The sequence below is a fragment of the Artemia franciscana genome, chromosome 19 (assembly GCF_032884065.1).
Source record: "Artemia franciscana chromosome 19, ASM3288406v1, whole genome shotgun sequence".
Taxonomy (NCBI): domain Eukaryota; kingdom Metazoa; phylum Arthropoda; class Branchiopoda; order Anostraca; family Artemiidae; genus Artemia; species Artemia franciscana.
Genome location: NC_088881.1, coordinates 26,679,529 through 26,701,036, shown reverse-complemented (window position 1 = coordinate 26,701,036; position 21,508 = coordinate 26,679,529). Strand labels below are relative to the sequence as shown.

General features: G+C 35.0%; 1 protein-coding gene across 2 annotated transcripts in view; it reads left to right on the top strand.

Annotated features, from left to right (window-relative positions):
• The window catches only part of LOC136039496 (kelch-like protein 18), a 53,107-nt gene that overhangs the window by 16,086 nt on the left and 15,513 nt on the right, over nucleotides 1–21,508 (top strand). For both annotated transcript variants that reach the window (XM_065723283.1, XM_065723284.1), the window contains exons 5-8: nucleotides 789–987; nucleotides 3,568–3,725; nucleotides 13,516–13,652; nucleotides 18,467–18,689. In XM_065723283.1, the coding sequence (XP_065579355.1) occupies nucleotides 789–987; nucleotides 3,568–3,725; nucleotides 13,516–13,652; nucleotides 18,467–18,689 (717 nt within the window). The remainder of the gene's footprint in view (nucleotides 1–788; nucleotides 988–3,567; nucleotides 3,726–13,515; nucleotides 13,653–18,466; nucleotides 18,690–21,508) is intronic.

Here is a 21,508-nt window from a genome sequence, read left to right as displayed (position 1 = left end):
GCTTCTATTTCTACAGTATAGTGAAGATGAGTTATGCCAATTCACGAAATTTTAGGGGGTAAGGGGTGGTTGGGTGTTTTTTCCCCTTTTTAAAGGTCGTTTTTTTTAATCAGGAAAGATTTTTTTTTCTTTGTTCATTAAAATCACCTTTGTCCTTTGCCGTCATCAACCTTTCTCAAAAGTCAATGCTCGATTTTCCACCCGTATTTCTAATCCCAATTGTTGAATCACTTAAAATTCCAGTGTTTTTTTTTTTATATTTAGTTGAACATTTTTTATGTGTACATAATAAATCGAAAGAAACTTTAGTTCTATCTTTTTTTTTATTCTTCTTTGTTTCGTAGCCTTTTTCTATTGTAATATAACGAATGTAACTCTTTTCCTGATTTTTGTTTTAATTTTTTGTTTTTTTTCTTTTTATTGCAACATTTGAAATTTTTCTTCTGACACAGCAAATATTCTCAGAATTAAGTCTTTCGAAGAAAGTTTTGTTTCCTGTTTTAATGAAGATACAAACAAAAAAATTACTCCAGCTGATATGTAAGTGAAAGAAATGTTTTTTTTTTTTTGGTAAAAACTTTATCTTGTTGTCTTTTACCATCGCCAACCGTACTTCCGAAAAATCAAATGCTCCATTTTTCAAATGTATTTTAAAGGATCCTAATTTTGATCATACTGATTTGTTGAATCCATTAGTGTTTAAACTTTTTTTTTATTTAGTTGAACGCCTTTGTTTTGTGTTTTTCTGTTGCCAATAGCAAATTTCTTGAAAGTTTTTCATCTTGCAGATTTCATTCGGCAAATATTCTGGGAATTAAGTCGTTTGCTGAAAGCATGAACTGTCAGCCATTAGTCAAAGCTGCTGACTGTTACATTGAAAAGCATTTTGAAGAAGTTGCACAAACTGAAGAATTCCTTTCCTTAAACCTGGATGAGATCAAAGACCTTTTACTCAGGGATAAACTTAGAGTTGACTCCGAAGAACAAGTATCTTTTGCCTCTTTTTAATGTTTTATTGCGGAGGGGGGGGTATTTTATTTTATAAGCGTAATTTTAGAACAATATGTCTGAGTATTCTTGTATTGTATGCCTACACGACATACAATACTTCTTTTCTAAAAGGAAGATTTTTGCATGTATCGCTGGTGATACTTGGCCTCTTTTATATTTGGCTGTTAAGTTTGGGTACCCCGTTGTGAGGTTGAAAATGCACAAAGTTTTTTGCCCTCGCTCACTTGTCATTTTCTTTCAGTATTATTTTCAACTTTCTACGTTTCTTTTTCAGAATTATATGTCTTTTAGTATTTTTCCCAGCATGATTACATCAAGCCTAATCTAACGCCATGAGATCAAGAATTTCACATTGACTGCAGTTAGAGAACACGCGACAACGAGAATCAATATATTCAAGCCTTCTGTGTTTAAGTTTGGGTGCTCCGTTTTGAGGTTGAAAATGCACAAAGTTTTTTGCCCTCGCTCACTTGTCATTTTCTTTCAATATTATTTTCAACATTCAACTTTCTACGTTTTTTTTTCAGAATTATATGTCTTTTAGTATTTTTCCCAGCATGATTACATCAAGCCTAATCTAACGCCATGAGATCAAGAATTTCACATTGACTGCAGTTAGAGAACAAGCGACAACGAGAATCAATATATTCAAGCCTTCCGTGTTTAAGTTTGGGTGCTCCGTTTTGAGGTTGAAAATGCACAAAGTTTTTTTCAGTTTTTTAAAGCCACATATGGTGTATGTTTCTACCTAACCAATACGACAGATCAGATATACTTGTCACTCTCAAGCTTGTGAAAAAAAAGAATGAAAAATAACAATGAAGGTGCCGCAAACCAAAATGGTTGCAGCTGTAGCTACGGATCACACCGCAGCTAATTTCCGCATCTTTTTATAACATGATGAATAGCACATTTACAAGAAAACAATTGCTATTGTAGGTAAAGAAGCGAAAAAAATGAAACAGTGACATCAATAAAAGAGTAATAGAGAGCCATAATGTTAATTATGAGATAACTCAAAAAGTATGGAAAAGTATGCACGAAGTTTTAATGCTGAAGAAAATGTTTTTTTTTTAATGCTGAAGAAAATGTTTTTTTGTACGGATCACACCGCAACTAATTTACGCATCTTTTTATAACATGATGAATAACACATTTACAAGAAAACGATTGCTATTGTAGGTAAAGAAGCGAAAAAAAAAATGAAACAGTGACAGCAATAAAAGAGTAATAGAGAGCCATAATGTTAATTATGAGATAACTCAAAAAGTATGGAAAAGTATGCACAAAGTTTTAATGCTGAAGAAGACGTTTTTTTTTATAAGTTTTATTCTCTTGTCGATAATACAAGAAAACCTTTTCGTGGGCTTGTAATATCGTACTATCGTATTATCATATTGCATTATCGTATTAAAATATTGTATTATTGCATTACAACATCATATTATTTCAATACAATATCGTATTGCGTTTACTTTGTGTTTTTTGTTTCTTTCAGAGGAAGATAAAAACTTTGATGATTGTGAGTTTAAGCAATTGAATATACTTTAATGGCTACTGGCATGTTAGAATACCAGAACGCATTTTCCTGGGGTGAGGGGAATGACGAATTTGAAGAAAGATTCACGTTTAGGGAAAAAAACACGTACATTCACCAAATAAAAGACAGCTAGCAAAAAGGCTAATTTCGCGAAAATTCAGTGGCTTTTTGTCGCCTCCCCATCTTGCTCGAATATTTTGCCCTCACTCACTTGTCGTTTTCTTTCAATATAACCTTCTTTTTTTGACTTTATTTATTGTTTATGGTCTTTTTTCAGTTCCAGGGAGCTGCCAACCCTAACTTGGTTTTTCGCTTATATCTCCCAAATTGTTAATTTTTTTTAATTAAATCGAATAGTTAATGTTGTAAAAACGAAACAAAATTGATTACTTTTATTATAACAACAACAATAATCACGCATGTTCCTAAACATTTGTCATACGCATTTGTGAATAGCTTCCAGTACCCTTTGTGTGATGTCAGGGGAAGCTTACAGACATAACCAGTTATTATATAAAATTTTCTACATTTTATATATATTTAGCCTCACAATAGAGGTTAATACCCCGTCTACCCCACCCTCCCTCCTTTCAGTTGAAATGTGGAGATTTCTTTCATATGCTTAGTTCATAAAAATAAAGAAATAAATAAAATGTAAGAAACAATCATATATTCAAACGTTGTGTTACTAGACACTAGTTCAAGGGTATTTTAAACAATTTGCAACTGCGGAATTCAAGTGATTTAATTTCAGTATTTAATCAGTCAATATTTAAGTGAATCCTACAGTGGTAATAACCATTTCAAATTTTAATCTCAGCCTTTCAAAAGCGGAAATGTGTATTTTTAAATAAATCTGGCTTTTAAAAGGCTTCCGAAACCAAACATTGAAAAAAAGATCTGAAAAAATTCTGAAAAAAGATCTTAATGGTCTAGTTTTTTTTTTTTAGGTTTTAATATATCATTTTTTAACTTTTGAATGTATCACATATTAAGATTTTTATAATTGTCTACAGGTTTTTGAGGCAATGATGAGATGGGTGAAGAAAGATGTTAGCCGTTCTGACTTTCTGCCAAATTTATTAGCTTTAATAAGAATGTCTTACCTTTCGCCTGTTTTTATTGCCGATCGAATATCGAAAGATGATCAGGTTAAATCGTCTCATAAATGCAGGTATCCAATCTTTTTTCTGTCCCATTTAACCATGTTAAATGTAAAGTTAGAGTTTGATAGGGACTGAATTTTGTTTTAGAGTCAGGTTTATATTGCTGATTTTTATCGACACTTTCCTATTTTTATTGTCGATTTTTGAATAGTCTCATGAGATATGAGATATACATTTATTAAGAAAAGAAAACAAACACTATTCGCCATTCGCCTGCCAAGAAAGGCAATAAGCTTGTAAGGGCAAGCGAGGTTATCACCCTCAGCTAATTAAAACCACGTTCATATCACGCTACTCAATACAAAAGAAACTCAAATGACGAAGGAAGAACGGAAAAAAAAGAGAAAAAGGAAAAAGACAAGAAGAAGACAGAAAAAAATTAAGAGCAAATATATCAGGGAAATGCCTTGAATAGAATGACAACCTGGAACGGGCCTTACATCAAAATTACTCACGGGATAAAAGAAACTTTTACCCGTGACTTGAAAGCCGGAAGACTAGGCACATTTTTCACACCCTCGGGCAAAATATTCCAAACATGGGGACCATAATGGCGAATTAAAAAAGATGCCCGAGTAGTACTCCTAAACTCATGACTTAATTTATCAGCCTTTTTTGTATTATGATCATGACGGTCTCTATTAAAAGTAAAAAGATTTTCACAAGCAGGGGTGAGGAGGCGATTCAAATATTTATACGAGAATGTATATATATGTATATCATATATATCTCGATGTATATCATTTATGATATACATCGAGAATGTATATCATAAATGTGGGTTTATTTCTCTGCCTTTTTGTCTGTCTAATTCAACCATGCCTAATGGTAAGTTGGATTTTGACAACGGTCAGATTTGCTTCGACAAACGGATTTTATTGCTGAATTTTGTCAAAATCAAGTAAAAGAAGATCATTAAATAAATCAGGTTTCAATGATCAGGATAAATCATACCATCAGGTATATTTTTCTATTATTTTTTTTGTTTAGTTCAGCCATTCTAAAAGTAACGTTGAATTTTGCGAAGAGCTGAATTTTTTTCGGCAGTTGAATTTTACGTCATCAGATGAGAAAAAAATACCTTCATGTGGGTGAATATCTGTTTGTTCCTGTTTCAGGCCAGTGCTGTGAAATAATATCTCGAAAAATTCTCATAGCACCAAAAAATTACAAAAATGTATGATACTTTTATTTTTTTTGCTATTGGCTATGATGGCTATTTTGAAATAATATTGGAATGATGGCTATTGAGAAATAATATTCACAAAAGTATCTACATTGGGAAATTCGTTTCTCTGGCTGACGGAATAGTGTTTGAAATAATTAGAATACGTAAAAATTAATAATTTTAATACGTATAATAAAATATTAAGTTTAAAAAATAATTAGTAATGTCAAATAAGTTTATTGTGGGTATTTTTCACAATGATGTTCGTTGAAGTTTTTTTCCGAAAATTTTCCTGGTAAAGATTGACAGAATCTCCCTTCAAATCAGCCATAATTCTATTTGAATAGTAATTACCCAAAGAAAATGGCTGATATAATCAAATGTGTTGTAAAAATAGTTTTGTTTCATTATCTTAAATAAAACTTTTTTCAGTAACAAACGCTCTTCACCTCTATAATGGCCCTGGTATAAGCCACCCTTCTAAACTGATCGTGAATCGATTTTCTACTGAATTTTACGGTATGTTATTTTGTTCTCGGCATATCAGGACATAAGGATTGTGGGAGATTATCTTGAATTATCGCTAAGCTCCGATTATTGCAATTACTGTTGTAGAAAAAGAAAACTTCATCGGTTGATAAAATGTATATCAGTCTTCATTCAGAGTTCGTTCAGTAAACACCTCTTTTTGGATATTAACCTTTCAATTGAGTAAGGCTTCAACCTGTGTGATTTCCCTAGAGACATTTATAAGGCTTCAACCTGTGTGATTCCCTAGAGACATTATTTATCTGATTGTTTAGATTTATTTGCTATTGACATTTTTACTACGTGAATTTGAAATCGATACTTAAATATCAAATACCTTTGAACTTGATAAGTGATAAGGGACTTTGAACTTGATAAGTACCTACAGTGAATTTCTGACCTACAATAACTATCAAGATTTTGACGTCAGAACCGGTTTAACGGACTATGCTTTCGGATTGTCTTTGGGGCTCGTAAGATGGGTGAGAAACTGATATTAAATGCAGTATTGAACTTCATTAGCAGAGCGCTTAACGATGGCATTAAAATGGAATCAATTATCAAATTAGCGGTAGGCTACTACGACCATGAGACAATTATACTAGCTAAACGAATTCTCCATACAGAACTTAATGAGCCTAATAGAGTAGTAATCCGTGCCAAAGATGAGGACAATATTCTCGAAATGTCGAAAACCTTAGTAAACGCCGCGAAGCAAAAAGTGAACATTCCTAAATTCGTGATATTCAGCCCCTGTGAAGTTCCCGCAATAGGCGATGCCGTTAGCGCCACAGCTATTTCTAAAATAAACGAAATGTCTAGGAAGTTGGACGGTGCTCTAGCAACGCTAACCCACCCTCAAATGAGCCTGCCTAAGCCCTCTCAGCAATCCTTAAATTGTGCACCCCCCTCAAAACCGTCATACGCTGTTATGGTGAAAAACCCACCAACTGACCTTAAAGGCCCAAAAGGTTTTCTTGGACTCTATGTGCCAAAACTCTGTGGAAGACGTTACGGAATTAAAGTGCACCAAAAACGAGTGGAAACTTGTCGTTCCAACTAAAACAGCAGCCACGAAAATAGTTGAAACTATGAACACATCAAGCCCAAGTCTAAATGCCTCATTAAAAGAATCTGCTTATATCGGCGTGGTCAAGCGCGTGCCGGAGGATATCGATCACTCGAAGCTCGAAGAATTAATACCAAAATGTACGAAGGTAACCCAGTGTGGAAAGTCGAGAACATATAAAGTATATTTTCAGACGCGGAGTGATCTTGAAGTTTTCCTTGAAAACTCGGTTAGAATTGGCTACGAACGATTACAAGCCCAAGAATTTGTCTTCCTTCCGCGCCGTTGTTTCAACTGCCACAGGATAGGCCATCTAGCTTCCAACTGTAAAAATCCATCAACATGTTCAAAATGTGGCTCGCATGAGCACATTTCCACGCGCGAAGCTCCCTGCTCAAAACTCCCTTTTTGTGTAGAGTGTAAAGTGCCGGGTCATACCTGCTACAGTATTAGTTGTCCCAAAAACAGGCAACTACAGAAATCATGAGCAAGTGCTATAGCTTCATTTCATGGAACATCAATGGCTCGTTCATTGAGAAGCTCCCGATCCCTAGTGATTTAAGTGTCGAACATGATGTAGTGTGCATTCAAGAGCACTTTATTACCGTGCAAAGTGAAAACCTGCTAGAACTGAATCATACCACGAAGGCCTACGAAGTCCCAGCTAAACAGAGCGGCAGCCGAGGAAGACCTTCAGGAGGCCTAGCTACGTTTGTTCGGTCATGTGTTCTGTCCAGTCTATTCGAAAAGTCTGACAATTTTCTCGCAGTACGAATTGAAAGTTGAGCGAATTATAATTATAAAGTTATAATTATAACAAATTATAAAAGAGGAACAAATTATAAAGATGAGCGTTCAGAACGTCTTTATGCCCTTTCTTGTGAGAAACTAAATTCATGTATATCTAAAATTAAGCGCCAGGGTTTTTCTTGTGCAGTAATTGGAGATTTCAACTGCAACCTTTCTGAGATTTCTTCTCTACAATCATCTCGTACCTCTTTGATTAAGAATCTTTTTGGTGATTACCTTGCGGTGGTAGGAAAAGATAGGGATTTTACATATATTCACAGCTCCTCCAGTGTGTCAAATCTAGACCATGTTGCCATTTCTCATAATTTAACTGTTCAAAATGTTAGGGTAGTAACGGACTATCAAATTTCTGACCACCTTCCTGTCTCGTCTTCTGTACATATTGTCTCTTCGAATGGTCGGTCACCAAACCCGCCAGGAAACTCAACAGCCTAAATTTCGTCTTGATTGGCTTAATGCTGATAAGCAACTATTTGCTCTGGCGACAGAGAAATTTTTAATAAAATCAGTATTCCCTTTAATCTCCTTCAAAAACCGAAAGATCTCTCTAAAGAAGAAGTCCGAATTTGTCTCAATATTTATTGTACTGAAATTTGTCACGCTCTCCTTCATGCTGAGAGGTTAGCAGTACCTAAAGTAAAAGTTCGTAAAGGGATGGTGCAAAAATGGCCTGAAATTCATTCGCTGGTAGCCGCTTGTCATCAAGCAAAATTCTGGTTTTCGGTATGGAAACATTGTGGGTGCCCAAGATCTGGTACCATTAATAGCATCAGACTGACTACGAAGTGTAGATTCTCGAAGGCGCTCTCCCTCCACCGCAAATCTCTCGTTGATAGCTATTCCGCCCGTGCAAAACAGGATCGAAATTTTCTTTTCAAATCTGTATCTTTGGCAAAGCCTGAAATCCCCGTCTGTTGTCACCGTCTGAAATCCCCGTCGAGGATTGGTATTCTTATTATGCGAGTGAATTTGCTGCTCCTAACCCCCAGCTTGAAGACATGTACGAGAGAGAATTGGATGAGTTCCTTGATAAGCTTCCGCACGGTGATTTTGTTGTCAGTTTAGAGTCCGTTATTCAAGCAATTCGTCGGTTGAAAAATAAGTCTTCTTGCGGAATTGACCGTGTTAGCGCTATCCATATTAAACATGGTGGTTCGGTTCTCGCTATGCATCTTTCGCTTCTTATGCAGATGATCTTCACGCAAGGTGTTGTTCCCTCATCTTTCTGCGTAGGGGATCTAACCCCCATTCCGAAGAAAGGGAAAAATGAAATCAAATGCTCGTCTTTCCGCCCCATTACTGTCGCCACATCTTTATGCAAACTATTCGAGCTTCTATTCATTAATGAACTGGAAACTAAATGCTACACCCCGCCACGTCAATTCGGATTTAAGCACCGCACTGGTTGTGCCGATGCCTTGACGGCTGTAGTGAGTGAGTGCTACTCGATGCGGATTTTTCTGGAGAGAGCATAGCCTTAGCTAGTCATGACATCAGCCGTGCATTCGATTCACTCATACATGTTGCAATGTTATTAAAAGCTTCACAACGAGGTCTGAATCCCTGCATAGTTCGATCCCTACGTGGTATGTACTCGAGGCTGTCCATTCGCCTAATGCTTCCTCCCGACAAAAATTTGCCTCCCCGGCCTCATGAAAAATTGATCTCCGTTTTGAAGGGTGCCCGCCAGGGAGATGTCTCCTCCCCTTATTTGTTCAATAATTATGTTTTTCAAGCCCAAGATAAATGCCCAACCTCATGCATTCTTTCCTCTATAGACACCTCCTTTGTATGCTACGCCGACGACGTCTTGAACTTAAGTAGAACATTGCAAAAAGCTTCTGACATTTTTGAAACGCTTAAAACCGAATATCTAAAACTTGGCCTCAGTTCTAACACTGAGAAAACCAAGATAGTTCTCTTCAATTGGCAAAAAACACCACACGTGCCTTTACTGCTTTTTGGTGAAAATCTTGTGAATACTGCTGACCGCATAAATTACCTTGGAGTCCCTATTGGCTTGTCTCTATGGCATACATGTCTTCTACTGATCAAACACCTCAGTCGACGAATCTCCAGCTCGTATGCTTCCATAGTCTCTGCTAAATTCTGTTCCACCTCCTCCTTGCCAGCCTATATAACGCTACTGTTTACCTCATATTCTGTACCTGGCACCATTTTGGAAACTATTCTCGAAGGCTGAATTGTCTAAAATCCGTGCGCTTTTCCTCCGTTTTGCTAAATACCTCCTACGTTTTCCTCCCTGGTACAGAAACTTAATCCTCATTAAAAAGTATCACATAACCGACCCTCATGTTGCAGTTGAAAATGTAATCAAAAGACACAATATTAAAATAGTAGATCACGATTGGTATGATCTCCTTTTACAATAGATCTGTTTTTTGTTTTATTCATTTTAGTGCTATTTTGTTTGCACTTTTATTAGTTGAGTCTCTTTCTAGTTATGTCTCCTCCGATATGTTCTTATATATTTTCTTATATTTATATGCTCGTGCTCCGTCTTTTTCATTTCGTATGATTGATGGGTTTTCAAATAAATAAATAAAAATAAATAAGTAGCTTCACAAAATGCGAGAAAAGTCAGGGAAATCCATGAGCAAATTGAAATGAGGGATTTAATCATCTAGCCAAAAAAAAACCAAAAATACTATCATAACCCAAACATCATAGCAAAAACAAGTAAAAATATTATACATTTTCAGGATTTTTCGGTGCAATGAGAATATTGTAGGTTTTCCTCAGCCATAGCCAAAAACTAGCAACAAAAAATGAAAATACCCTACATTTTCATAATTTTTCGGGGCAATGAGAAAGATCCCTTGGCTTTTCTTAGACATAACAAAAAAAGCCATCGTAGTCAAATGAGAGAATAAGGTGTTATGGCCTTCCTTAGCCATAACAAAAAAAAGCCACCATAGTCAAATGAGAGAATAAGGTCTCTTGGCATTCCTTAGCCATAACACAAAAGAGCCATAAGTCAAATGCTCATAACCAATAGCCAAATAAATGAAACTATTATACATTTTCATAATTGTTCGGTGCAATGAGAATAAGATCTTTTTATAATGATAATAAGATTGTAAGAATACAATCTCATTGAATGAAGAGGATTGAAAAATATTTTGTGAACGCAGTTTATTTCTTCGCCTAATTTACGACTTGATTGGCTACTGTTATCCTTCAAAATGCTTTGAGAATATCTTCGATGAATTCGAAAGCGCTGTCGGACGAGTCGTAAGTAACCCCTGGTTCCACTGCTGCGTCAATCCCGACATGATTTTTTTCTGGCGGAACAGACGTACGACAGAATTGGATGGAGTTTCACAATGAAAAGTAGACTTTTGCGTCGCTGCGACAAACTCTAGAAGCATTCAATCAGCTCAATGACTTTGGTTATGATTTTTTTTTTTTTTTAATCATAACAGCGCATGCGATTTGTCGTATGATTTGAAATTGTTCAACGCATCCGACATTGCAGCAAAACAGATGGTTTTGCGTCGTTTGTTGCACGATTTGTGTCATTTACCTCATGTAGCAGGATTTTGTGCGGAATCGCAGCAGTGGGAACCAGGGGTAAGTAGTCGGGTTAACGACGCTTCTTGACTAGTAAGGCCCCTGCGTTGGCCCTGCAGCGTTTTGCTACAGCAAGGTTAAACCCACTGTGCCACTACAGGACTGGGTCGAGTCGTTGACGTCAAAATTGCCATTTTGAATTTTGCGAACCCTTTCCGTGTTGTAGACTCGTCTATGATACCGTTTCCGTATACTTTGTAAATTGCCCAGGCTGATTCAGCAGCTTTTTAGCTTCGATAAATAGCGAAGAAGAGTAGGTGTCAAAAATGTTGATCTTTCGATTTTTTTGTTTGGTTTTTCTGCATATCCAATTTCATTGCCTAAAAATTAATTAAAAACTAATTTGCAAAAAGAATTGCATGGCTTTGTAGAGCAGATAGAATTTCGAATGAATATTATACACTTTGTTAATCAGCAAAAAAATCATTGTAAAATAAAGAGAATATAATACCGCTACGAACTTATTCCTCAATAATATCCAGTCGCCTTATTTGGATTTGCACTTCCCAGTTCGCTGTCGTGGCCTTGCGAGTGGTTATCTCTGGTAAGATATTGCCCGAGCTAGGTGTCGTGTCACAACTCAGTGTGTGTGATTTTTTTTTACCATTTTGAACACTCTTGTGTATGCCTTAAATGAATTAACAGTGACTTGTTTACGCTTTGAGTTTAGGTTAATGTTTATCAAAGGCTCTATTGCCTTTAATCCTAGAGCCTTTACGTTTCATATTACTAATCTTATGTTATCTCCCTGCACATCGAAACAGTTCCAAATTTTTCCCCACCTTTTACTCCACCAGTCGCTTAATTGTGGTTTATATGCGGAAATTTCGAATTAACATGATTGGAAATTTACACAGAAACAAAATGACAATGATCATGATTGCGGCATCAGACGTAATCTAGTAAAAAACGAACTCGAGCCCATAGTGACCAAAAATATTAAAATCCGTTTAAAAAAAAGACCTGTCGAGTGAGAAAGAATGGCTATTTGAAGCTCACCCAGGAAACCCCGAAGGAAATGGAATTGGATCAATACGAAAACTATACCATTAGAATCTCTATAGCCGAAAACCCCCTGTAGGAAAATGACAGTTCCCCATCTTTAGCAACAAGGAAACCACTTTTCGCGTGGGAAGTAGATCTCTTTTTTTTTATTCTCCTTTTTTTCTGGTCGCTGCTATCGGGGTACTGAAACATCATTGACAGATGTTTAAGGGCTCATTTGAAAGAAATTCTTATTTCTACCACCTTTTTTAAGTAAAAAATATAAGAGTAGAAGACTTATGAAGCATTTATTTTGAGGTAGCACTGTGGGTTTGATCTCTACTTATCTTTGCAAAAAAGTGATTTTGCTTGTTTTTCAAGTTGGGGGACCGTAAGTTTCCCGACGGGGTTTTCAGCAGTAGTGATTATGATAGTTTACTTTTTGCTTTGATCTGACGTCATTTTCGAGGGGTTTCCGTCTGGTTTCAAAATTCTCTTGGATTTATTTTCAAAATAACTTTTCACTATTATGAGTAATCAAAATCAGCTGAATCAGCTGAAAATGCAATTTTTTTCTCTTTATACAGATTTTTAAACCTGTTTTTAATTTTTGGTTTTATGAGCAGTGCGGCAACCATGATACGACACACAGAGTTCAATCTTAGTTGCAGCAACCGTTGCAGTGCTTTGAGTTTAATTCCGTTGACGAGATTATGCAAAAGCATCTCCATCTTCACCCAGATAAGAAGAAGAAAAATAAAACGTGTCATTCAAATTCGTTCAGTCTTCAAAGAATTTTGTTTTTTAAATCATCATTTTGTCATTGTCATTGTCATTGTCATTGATCATTGTCATCTTGTATATGTGTAAGTTTGCGGTCATGTTAATTCAAAATTTCCGTATATAAACCACAATTAAGCGAATAGTGGGGTATAAGGTGGGGAAAAAATTTGGAACCGTTTCGGTGTGTAGGGAGGTAAACATAAGATCAGTAATACGAAATATAACAACTCTAGAATTAAACACAACATAGTCTTTAATAAACATTAATCTAAACTCAAACTGAACGATTCAAATTTGTTTAGCCTTTAAAGAATTTTGTTTTTAAAATCATCATAACAAAGATAAAAAATAGTTAGTAGGGTTAATGATTAAATTAGTCAGTTAATCAATTTATCAAGACTCGGGACTTAAGTTCTAAAAAGATGCTTTATTTATCTACTACTAAAGTTACCTAAGATAAAAATGTAATCTTAATCGTCAGTAATGGGATGATGTAGGTAGTTATCGTTAATATCTTTTCGGGAATAATTAGGCTGGTCTCTTCAATAGACTTTAAGTAGAAGGAAAAAGGTTTCAGACGCTTAATAAAAGCAAGGCTATTATGAGGCGAACATTAGATTTCGTATTGTACTTTTAACTTTTTTTCTAGAATAACTCCTGGAAGCATTTTATAGGAAAATATACCTATTGGTAGCTGATAGATATTAAAATATCTCTATTATTTGATATAATCATAATTTTATGTAATCATATAGGTGTAATTATGTAACTGAATATTTTTTTTTACAACTAACAACACTTAACAGAAAGAGCAAATACACCCCCCCCCAAAAAAGATGATATATTTTGGTTTTTGTTTTAGGGATATTGTTGATGAGGCGAAAGATTATTACTTGTTACCAGATCGACGGTATTTGATTCAAAGCTTCAACACAAGCCCACGATTATATTCAAGCATTATAGGATTAATATTCGCTGTAGGAGGATTGGCAAAATCAGGTATGACTATGCATTTGTAGCTATAATTATGTGTAGTGCGTGTAATATGTTTGCATGTGCATAGTAGTGCTGTGTATGTATACTTGTTTAGTCTATGTAGATGTTACATATATAGTCGTAGTATAGTTAATGTATTGTGTAGTGTATTGTGATGTATTAATATAGTATTGCTTAGTTATAATTTCCGACATTTAATTGCACTCGAATATTTTTGCACATAAACTCAATTTGTGTGACGTTATTGCATGTGTATCAGTCAAACACTAAAGACATTTCTTTGCGAACCGGAGGGCGAACCTGGCATAGCTTTCTATAGTTAATATCCATTAATTACGGGTAATTAAAAATTGCAAGACCGTTATTCACGAGAAGACCAGAAATGGCTAGACTTGGGAAGCGAATCTGGAATGCTAGTGGAAAGTGTTTCCGGGTACTGGTTATTGGTGCTAAGTTCAAATCATTACGTTCATGGCATAGTAGAACTCGCGTTTTGACCCTTTTTTTCTTCATCTTATTCAATTACTGCAAGAAATTAATGGCATTTTTAAAAACCTAGCAAGATAATTATTGAGACGAATTATTAATACTGGTTTAGACATTCAAAATGACTGCAACAATGGAAGTGCCGTCAGTTTTTGCCTTTTTTTGGTAGTCACCATTGATGATGGGGGGGGGATGATTATGTTCATGTAGGTGAGGATGACATTGTTGCTTCAAAAGTCATAAGTTATATCAATTTGACCGTGTAATAAAATATTTTACAAGATTGATTTTATTTGAATAGTCTAAATTATTGATTACTTGCGGTGGTTGGCATTTAGTTTATATTGTTTTTTTTTTATCAGAAAAACGCCATGGGATTTTTTCTTAAGCTTTAATGGTCAATTTTAGTTCAATTTGTAATCAAAAATGTCGAACAAAGTCAGCTATTAGGTTTTTTGGACGATGGAAAGAGTGTATTAACAGATTATCCGTGAAGGAAAGAATTTTCCATGGAGGAGGAGCAGGATTTTCCGGTATTATTTAAAAACGATTAGAAATTAAATTAAAAAAACAATTTTTTTTGCCTTTTCTCTGGTTATTTGCGACTACCGGTATAAATTTTACTAGCCTGTATTATAAGCCAGGTTCGATTTTCTTTGGTTTTTCCCGACTGACACTTTTTTTGGGGGGTAAGATACTTCATGAAAGCGATGGATACATAGTTTCGATTCGTTAATTTAGCCCAGTTATCACGTAGTGCATTTGATAGAACAATGTACACAGCCCTTACGCATGAGCTAGCAGGAGGGGTGGCCCCACAACGTTTAACGAGGATGGTCGGGACCTAAGTAAGTGTACCTCTTGTCACGAAGAAAACACTTAAAATTAATTTGCATTATTGACGCCTGTTGGTTGTTTATATATCCGATAAAACTAATTAATGTAACGGTTGTATTCATGTGATAGAATAATTTTTTTTTGCAATTGACAACAAAATCGAAAGACCAAATGAGGAAATGATTTTTTGTTTCTGAAAATTACATTCACCACTCGTAGATAAGAATAAGTTTATTGAATGAGAAGACCTTTAAGATTAGTCGATATAATAATTAACATTCCTAATTGAGCTAAAAATGGCAATTTCATCTTACTATATCTTTTTAAACGCAGTTTAAACTACTGGTTACTATGGGCCGTGGTTCCAAGTTAACAAAAGATGCCTGATGTAAGTTATTTTTTATACAGTTAGCGTGTTTCGGATCCTCGCAAGAAATAATACGCTACATTTTCTTTTCTCTCTTATTCCTGTCGTCCAGCAGCTACTTCGGCTAGTTAGAAAAATTAAATCCTGCTCTACTCCATTCTCTGTTTACTAGTCATTGTAATATCAAAATATTTTTGTTCTTCTTCTTTTTTGGATTAATATGAAGACACTTTTTGCATAATCTTAATACTGGAATCAAATTTTCAGTCCTCCAGTGTGTTGCTTCAGCTAGGTTCGATCTCTGGGTCCTATATTACCAAGCTAAGGCCAAACCCCCTGCGCCACTACTGAACTATCAATATTGTCAATGTCTTCTTGTAATTTTTAACGTATGATTTAGCGACAGGAATGGCCATGAATGTGTTTACATTCACGACACTGCTTTTGACTTCTCTATGTGGCCTTTGATGGCCACTAATAAAGGGCCTTTGATGAGCCCATTTTACCCATCAGAAGAAAATCTTTTAAATATTTTGGATTTTATAGTGAAATTTGGTATGCTAGAAAAGAATTTACTTCAACGTCACATAATTAAATTATACTACTATTGCTACCAACTCACCGCAGCACCAAGCCGCAGGAGGCCAACAAAGCTGTGCACGCTCCTCTTCCACCCTAATATATTCAAAACTTTAATCTCCCTCCCCCATGCAGTTCTGACCCCGTAGCACAGTCATTGGCAAAGTGCCATACTTTATGCATAAAATGTGGTCTAGCCATTTTAGCCTTTCTTTCATAATATCCTTGAAAACTGGGATCGAACCACATTATTGTGTAGCTTTTTGTTTGACATCTGCTCAGTCGAACGATTACCTAAGACTTTCTTTAGATAATTCCTTTAAAGACCTTCAACAGATCTCCCTCGCCCTTCGGAATGCCCATATTTTAAAACCATAATCGACCACTGTTATTATGATGGGTTGCAATATTCTTATCTTTCTTTGTATACTTATCTTCTTATTCTTCCAAAGGTTTTTCATCTGCGAAAAAAAAAATCTGGGTTTTGACTATTCCACTTTTAACACCTTTACTCCATCTGGTGTCTTTACTAACAATCCTATCTAGGTAAATAAAGCCATCCACTTGATCTATTTTCTTGTTACATAACATAACCTCTTCATAAATAGCGACGAAGACCACACTGCCTTTTCATCACAAACAATTCATTGCTGAAGACGGCCCTTGGACATCGGGCCGAAATATTCATTCTAATTTGTTTCCCACTGTCTTGAGAAATTCCCTATTGTTCTTCTTGTCTTTGCTGTTTATAACCTCTTCACCTTATCTATTCCTTGTCTAAGCAATATAGTCATTATGGTATTAATTTTCAGACAAGTTCTTGAACTCTGACCTCTCAAAACCTTCAAAATTCTTTTCAGTCAAATTATTCACATTTTCTGAATATTCAATTAACGGGTTAGTTAATAATTCTGTCATCTGACGCACTTGCGAAATTATAAAATTTCTTTTTCAGTAAATTCTCTTAATTTGGCAATCAGAACTTTTGAAAATTGAAAATACTATCGTTATTTTGCTTGTGTGGAAAATTTTTCTTGCTATTGGTTTTTGGCACTAAGTTCAAATTATTTCGCTCATAAATATTATAAGACCTCCAATTTCGACTTTTATTTTTTCATGTTATTATCAATTACTACAAGTTAAGCTTATTTTTTCGAATTTTTCAAATTAATGATTGAGACGAATTGTAAATACTAATTTATACATAAACAATAACTGTAGCAATGGAAGCATAGTCAATTTTTAAATTGCTTCCCTATTCTCTCGCTATTCGTGACTTGCCGGTACAATTTCCACTATTCTATCTTATAAGCCAGCTCTGCGTTCCATTGATTTTTTCCGATTGGTACTTTTTGACGGTAAGGAACGTTTTGTCGCGAAAACTTTACTTGGCTTAATCTGCATTATTGACGCATGATAGATGTGTTTATCCGATTATCCAACTCAGTGTAAATGGTGCAGGTAAGAATGTATCCATGGAGGAGAGAGGGGGTAGGAGGTTTGAAGGCAGGGGAGGGGGTTGGGTAGGAGGCAGCATCTCGTCTACTAAGTATAATAATACTAATTAATTTGCTGCCTATAGAAATCGAGTTAATTCGTCTGTAATCGCTACACTCATCGAAATCCTTCTGAAAATTACAAGTTATTTCCCCCCTTTTCAAAGTTCAGATTCATAATCTTCAGTAGTTCAATTCTAATTTCCCAACCACCATATTTAAAAAATCTTACTCACTGACAATGCCTTATTATTATTATTTTTTATATTCTTTAATATTTATTAAAAAATTATTCTTTTTTGTTACTATTATTATCTATAATTATATATTAATTAATTATTATTTTTTAATCAGCCTTTTTATTTTTTAATTGTCTTAGCATTGTTTCTATCTTCTCATCAGAAATTAAGTCGACCTTTGTTTCCAAATAGTCAAAAACTTGTCCTTATTTCTCTTTCATTTCTTACCACTTTATCACAGTTTAATACATTCTCAAAATGTTCTGTCAATTTCTCTTTAACACTTTCCTTATCACTAGTTAAGGCCCAGTTCCTATCTTCAACTGGGACAAGTCCAGATTGATTACTTTCTCTCAATTAATGAACATGCCCATACAATATGTTATTATTATGCCAACTGCCTGAATCTTCCAGATCATCAACAATTATATCCATGGCCTATATTTTAAACCTCTTTGACCTATACCTGAGTTCCTTCACTACTTCTTCCACTTTCCTCTTGTTCTCGTATGACCTGCCACTTGGAAATCCCTTCTTTGCAAACCCTTTCTTTCTTCTAAAAAATTTCAAACGTGTCTGCCAAACAGCGTCTGTAACTTTCATGCCTAAGACCTTTTCCGCTATTTCGTGATATACTTTCCTGAAAGCATTCCGACCATTTTCTGCGTTGTCAAATTCTAGAAATATTTCTTTTTCTTTTATCACAATTAATTTTTGATCGATGTTTTAAGTGATCTCTTTAAAAGCGGAATATTTTTTTCATTCATTTATTCGTTTTTTTTTATTTCATCTCATATTATTTCAATCTTCCAGGAGACTCCTTGCGAACAGTGGAGGTTTTTGACCCCCAGGATAATAAATGGTATTTAAGTGAGGACATGTCATCCTTACGAAGTAGAGTAGGGATTGCAGTTGCTAAAGGGATACTGTATGCCATAGGTGGTTATAATGGACAACAGAGACTAAACACAGTTGAAGCATATGACCCCTCAACTGGAAGGTGGAATAGAGTTGCGTCCATGAGAACTTCAAGAAGGTAAAATCACAAAATAACACTTTTTAGGGAAGATTTTTTTTGCAAGGATTTTTTTGTAGAGCATATGTTTACTCTATTCTTGTAGGAAAAACAGCGGGAAGTTCAGTCTATAGTTGTAAAACCAGAAATCAGAATAAGATTTACCATAGGAGAAGATATGTTCTCTACTACATGGATGAGCTCCTATGTCGGTGGACGGTTTACATCAATGAGATTATTTTGAAAGGAGTTAATTTGGATAGATTGGAGTTGATTGGATTTAATTGAATGGGGCTGAGTCAGAGGGAGTTAAGTCGAAGCAGGGATGAATTGAATGGGGTTGAGTAATGTTGAGTCAAAGGGAGTTGAGTCGAAGCAGGGGTGAATTGAATGGGGTTGATTCAGGTGGAAACGGATTAAGTAACCACAAGACTTCACAAGGTTTATAACAGTCCCCACCTTCTATGTCATATTTTCTATTAATTTTGATGTTTCTTCAAAAAACGAAGCGTTTACATAAATCTAAAGCAGAAATTTAAAAAATGTTCTGGTCGAATGACTGTGGCACCAATCCACGAAAAGTGAGGGGGAGGGACAAAGATACTATTTTTTTAAATGAAGATTACCAGAGCAAGCTGCATTATATACCATGGCTGGCGGGTAGCTAAAATTTAGTTTAGACTGCATTAGTTATTTGCTAGTTTGCTTAAAAAAAAATGTGGGGGGGGGGAAGGCACCAAGGCTAGTTTTGGGTCTGGTACAATCCACAATAGGACCGACGATGCCGTCAGCATAAGCTTACTAAGGTGTCTAAAGTAGGCAAAACTGTTAGTCTTTGTCTTCTTCTCTATTACTTATTTTACTTAATCAAATTAATCACTTATTAACATTAGTAATTAAGTAGTTTAATTTTAAGCTCTTTTACATGCTTCATGAGGAAATTCGTGCCTCCGCCCCTTAACTTACTTGTAAGGCTTCAAAGATTCTCTGAAAACTTTTGATGAAAGACATGAAAAAAAAAAAAAAAAAAAAAAAATCAGACTTGACTTAGAATCTTGTCAAAATCCTGTGAATCACCTAGAAAAAGTTGATCACGTCTGATTTTTTTCAAATGTCCTTGGGAATCAAAATCTGACCTTACAAAGTGTTTCTACACTGGCTATTTCAATAATTTATGTGGGGGAGAGTGTTTGCTCAAACCTTCATTTGTTTAGGTTTAATAGTAAAAAACAAGCGTCGTTTAAACAGAATGTATTGAAAATATATCCTTTGCCATGATGATATATTAAGAACTGTTTACAAAAACTGAGCCACAAGAGCGTCGACTGTGTTCGAACTGTTCTTGTAGACCAGCGTTGCCACTCTATGGGTCTTCCTCTTAAATTTTAAAAATTCATCCAAAAGTGTGAAGTAACGGCTCTAGACCTTAAAGTCCAAACCGGTGGTGCTGATCTCCGTTTCGAGGACCTCCATCCAGTAAGTGCAATGGGGGTTTGGGGGCCGCCACCCTGTGCTTCCGCCCATCGTTTTTGCCTACCTTCCCCGGATTTTTCCAGTTACCCATTTAGAACCTGGTCGAATCTGGCTCTGCTTAAGGAGTCAAGTCACTGACCCCAAGGGTCTTTTGAAGAGCATGTATACATTAAACGTCCCTCTTTAAAAGTATGTTAAGCGTATATGATATTATTATTTAATATCTTGATTTTTCGAGAGTGAATCTTTAGATAGTGTTCTAATTATCGTAATAGCTGAATTTTTTGTTTACAATAAACTAATCTAATCTAAAAAATTATTTCTAAATGGATCAAGTAATTAAGGTTTTTTACTTTTCTGTTAATTAAATTACTGTTTCAGTTAAAATGTTAAAATTCTGTTTAATTATTTCAACTATAAAAAATATTGAGAAATTATATAAAGGTAAAAATACTAATAACTAGGGCTTTGTTTTTCTATTTCAATATATTAATCCATTAAGCATTCAATTAATGGAGTACATAGTGTACAAATGGATTATATTATTTGTTAGACCCAATGCCTTTCTATTTATAGTTAAAACGAAATGAAAACATAGACTAAGGGTATAAATTTTCAATAAGACAGAATCCTTCTTTGCCGTGTCTTTGTATCTGGTACATTGTGATATCCATTTCAATTTATAATTAAAATGAAATGAAAACTTAGAAAAACATATAAAGCATAGAAAATCTATAACAAAAAGTTTAATTTTTCAATAAGGTAATCAATAGAAAAACTGTTTTTTGGTAACAATAAAAAAATTCTTAATAATTAGATTTCACTTCCAGAAGCCTTTATAAAGTGGGAGAAAAAAGAACTAACAAACTAACCTAAAATAAACATTAAATATAAGGAAAAGTGGGAAACAAAAAATACAAACCCTATGCACATAAACTTATTTTCATAAGTATCGTCTGCTTTTCTATAGAGTTTGAGCCATCTTTGCGGAGATTCAAACTCTGAAGTTTCGTCCAAGTTAATAAGGCCACACAAAGCAGAGCTTAAGCTGTAACTTAAGCGAATCTTAAGCTCTAAGAATTGAAGGTAAAGATGCAAGTCAATCCCTCCCCCGTAGTGTAGAATGCAATTAATCGAACCCAACCAATAGAACCTGAATTTAAGATAAGATATCTAAAATAAGAAGTGAGTTGTTTGTATTCTCCTTCTATTGGACAGTATCTGTGTGAATTTACAGGCCAATTGGGCTGTATTGAACTAATCTGTACATTTACCCAATTGGAAACTCTGGAAGCTAGAGAGCTGGTCGTAATGGAAAGATCTGGGTCACATTGAGGGATTTAATGTGGGGGTACTCTCCTTCTATT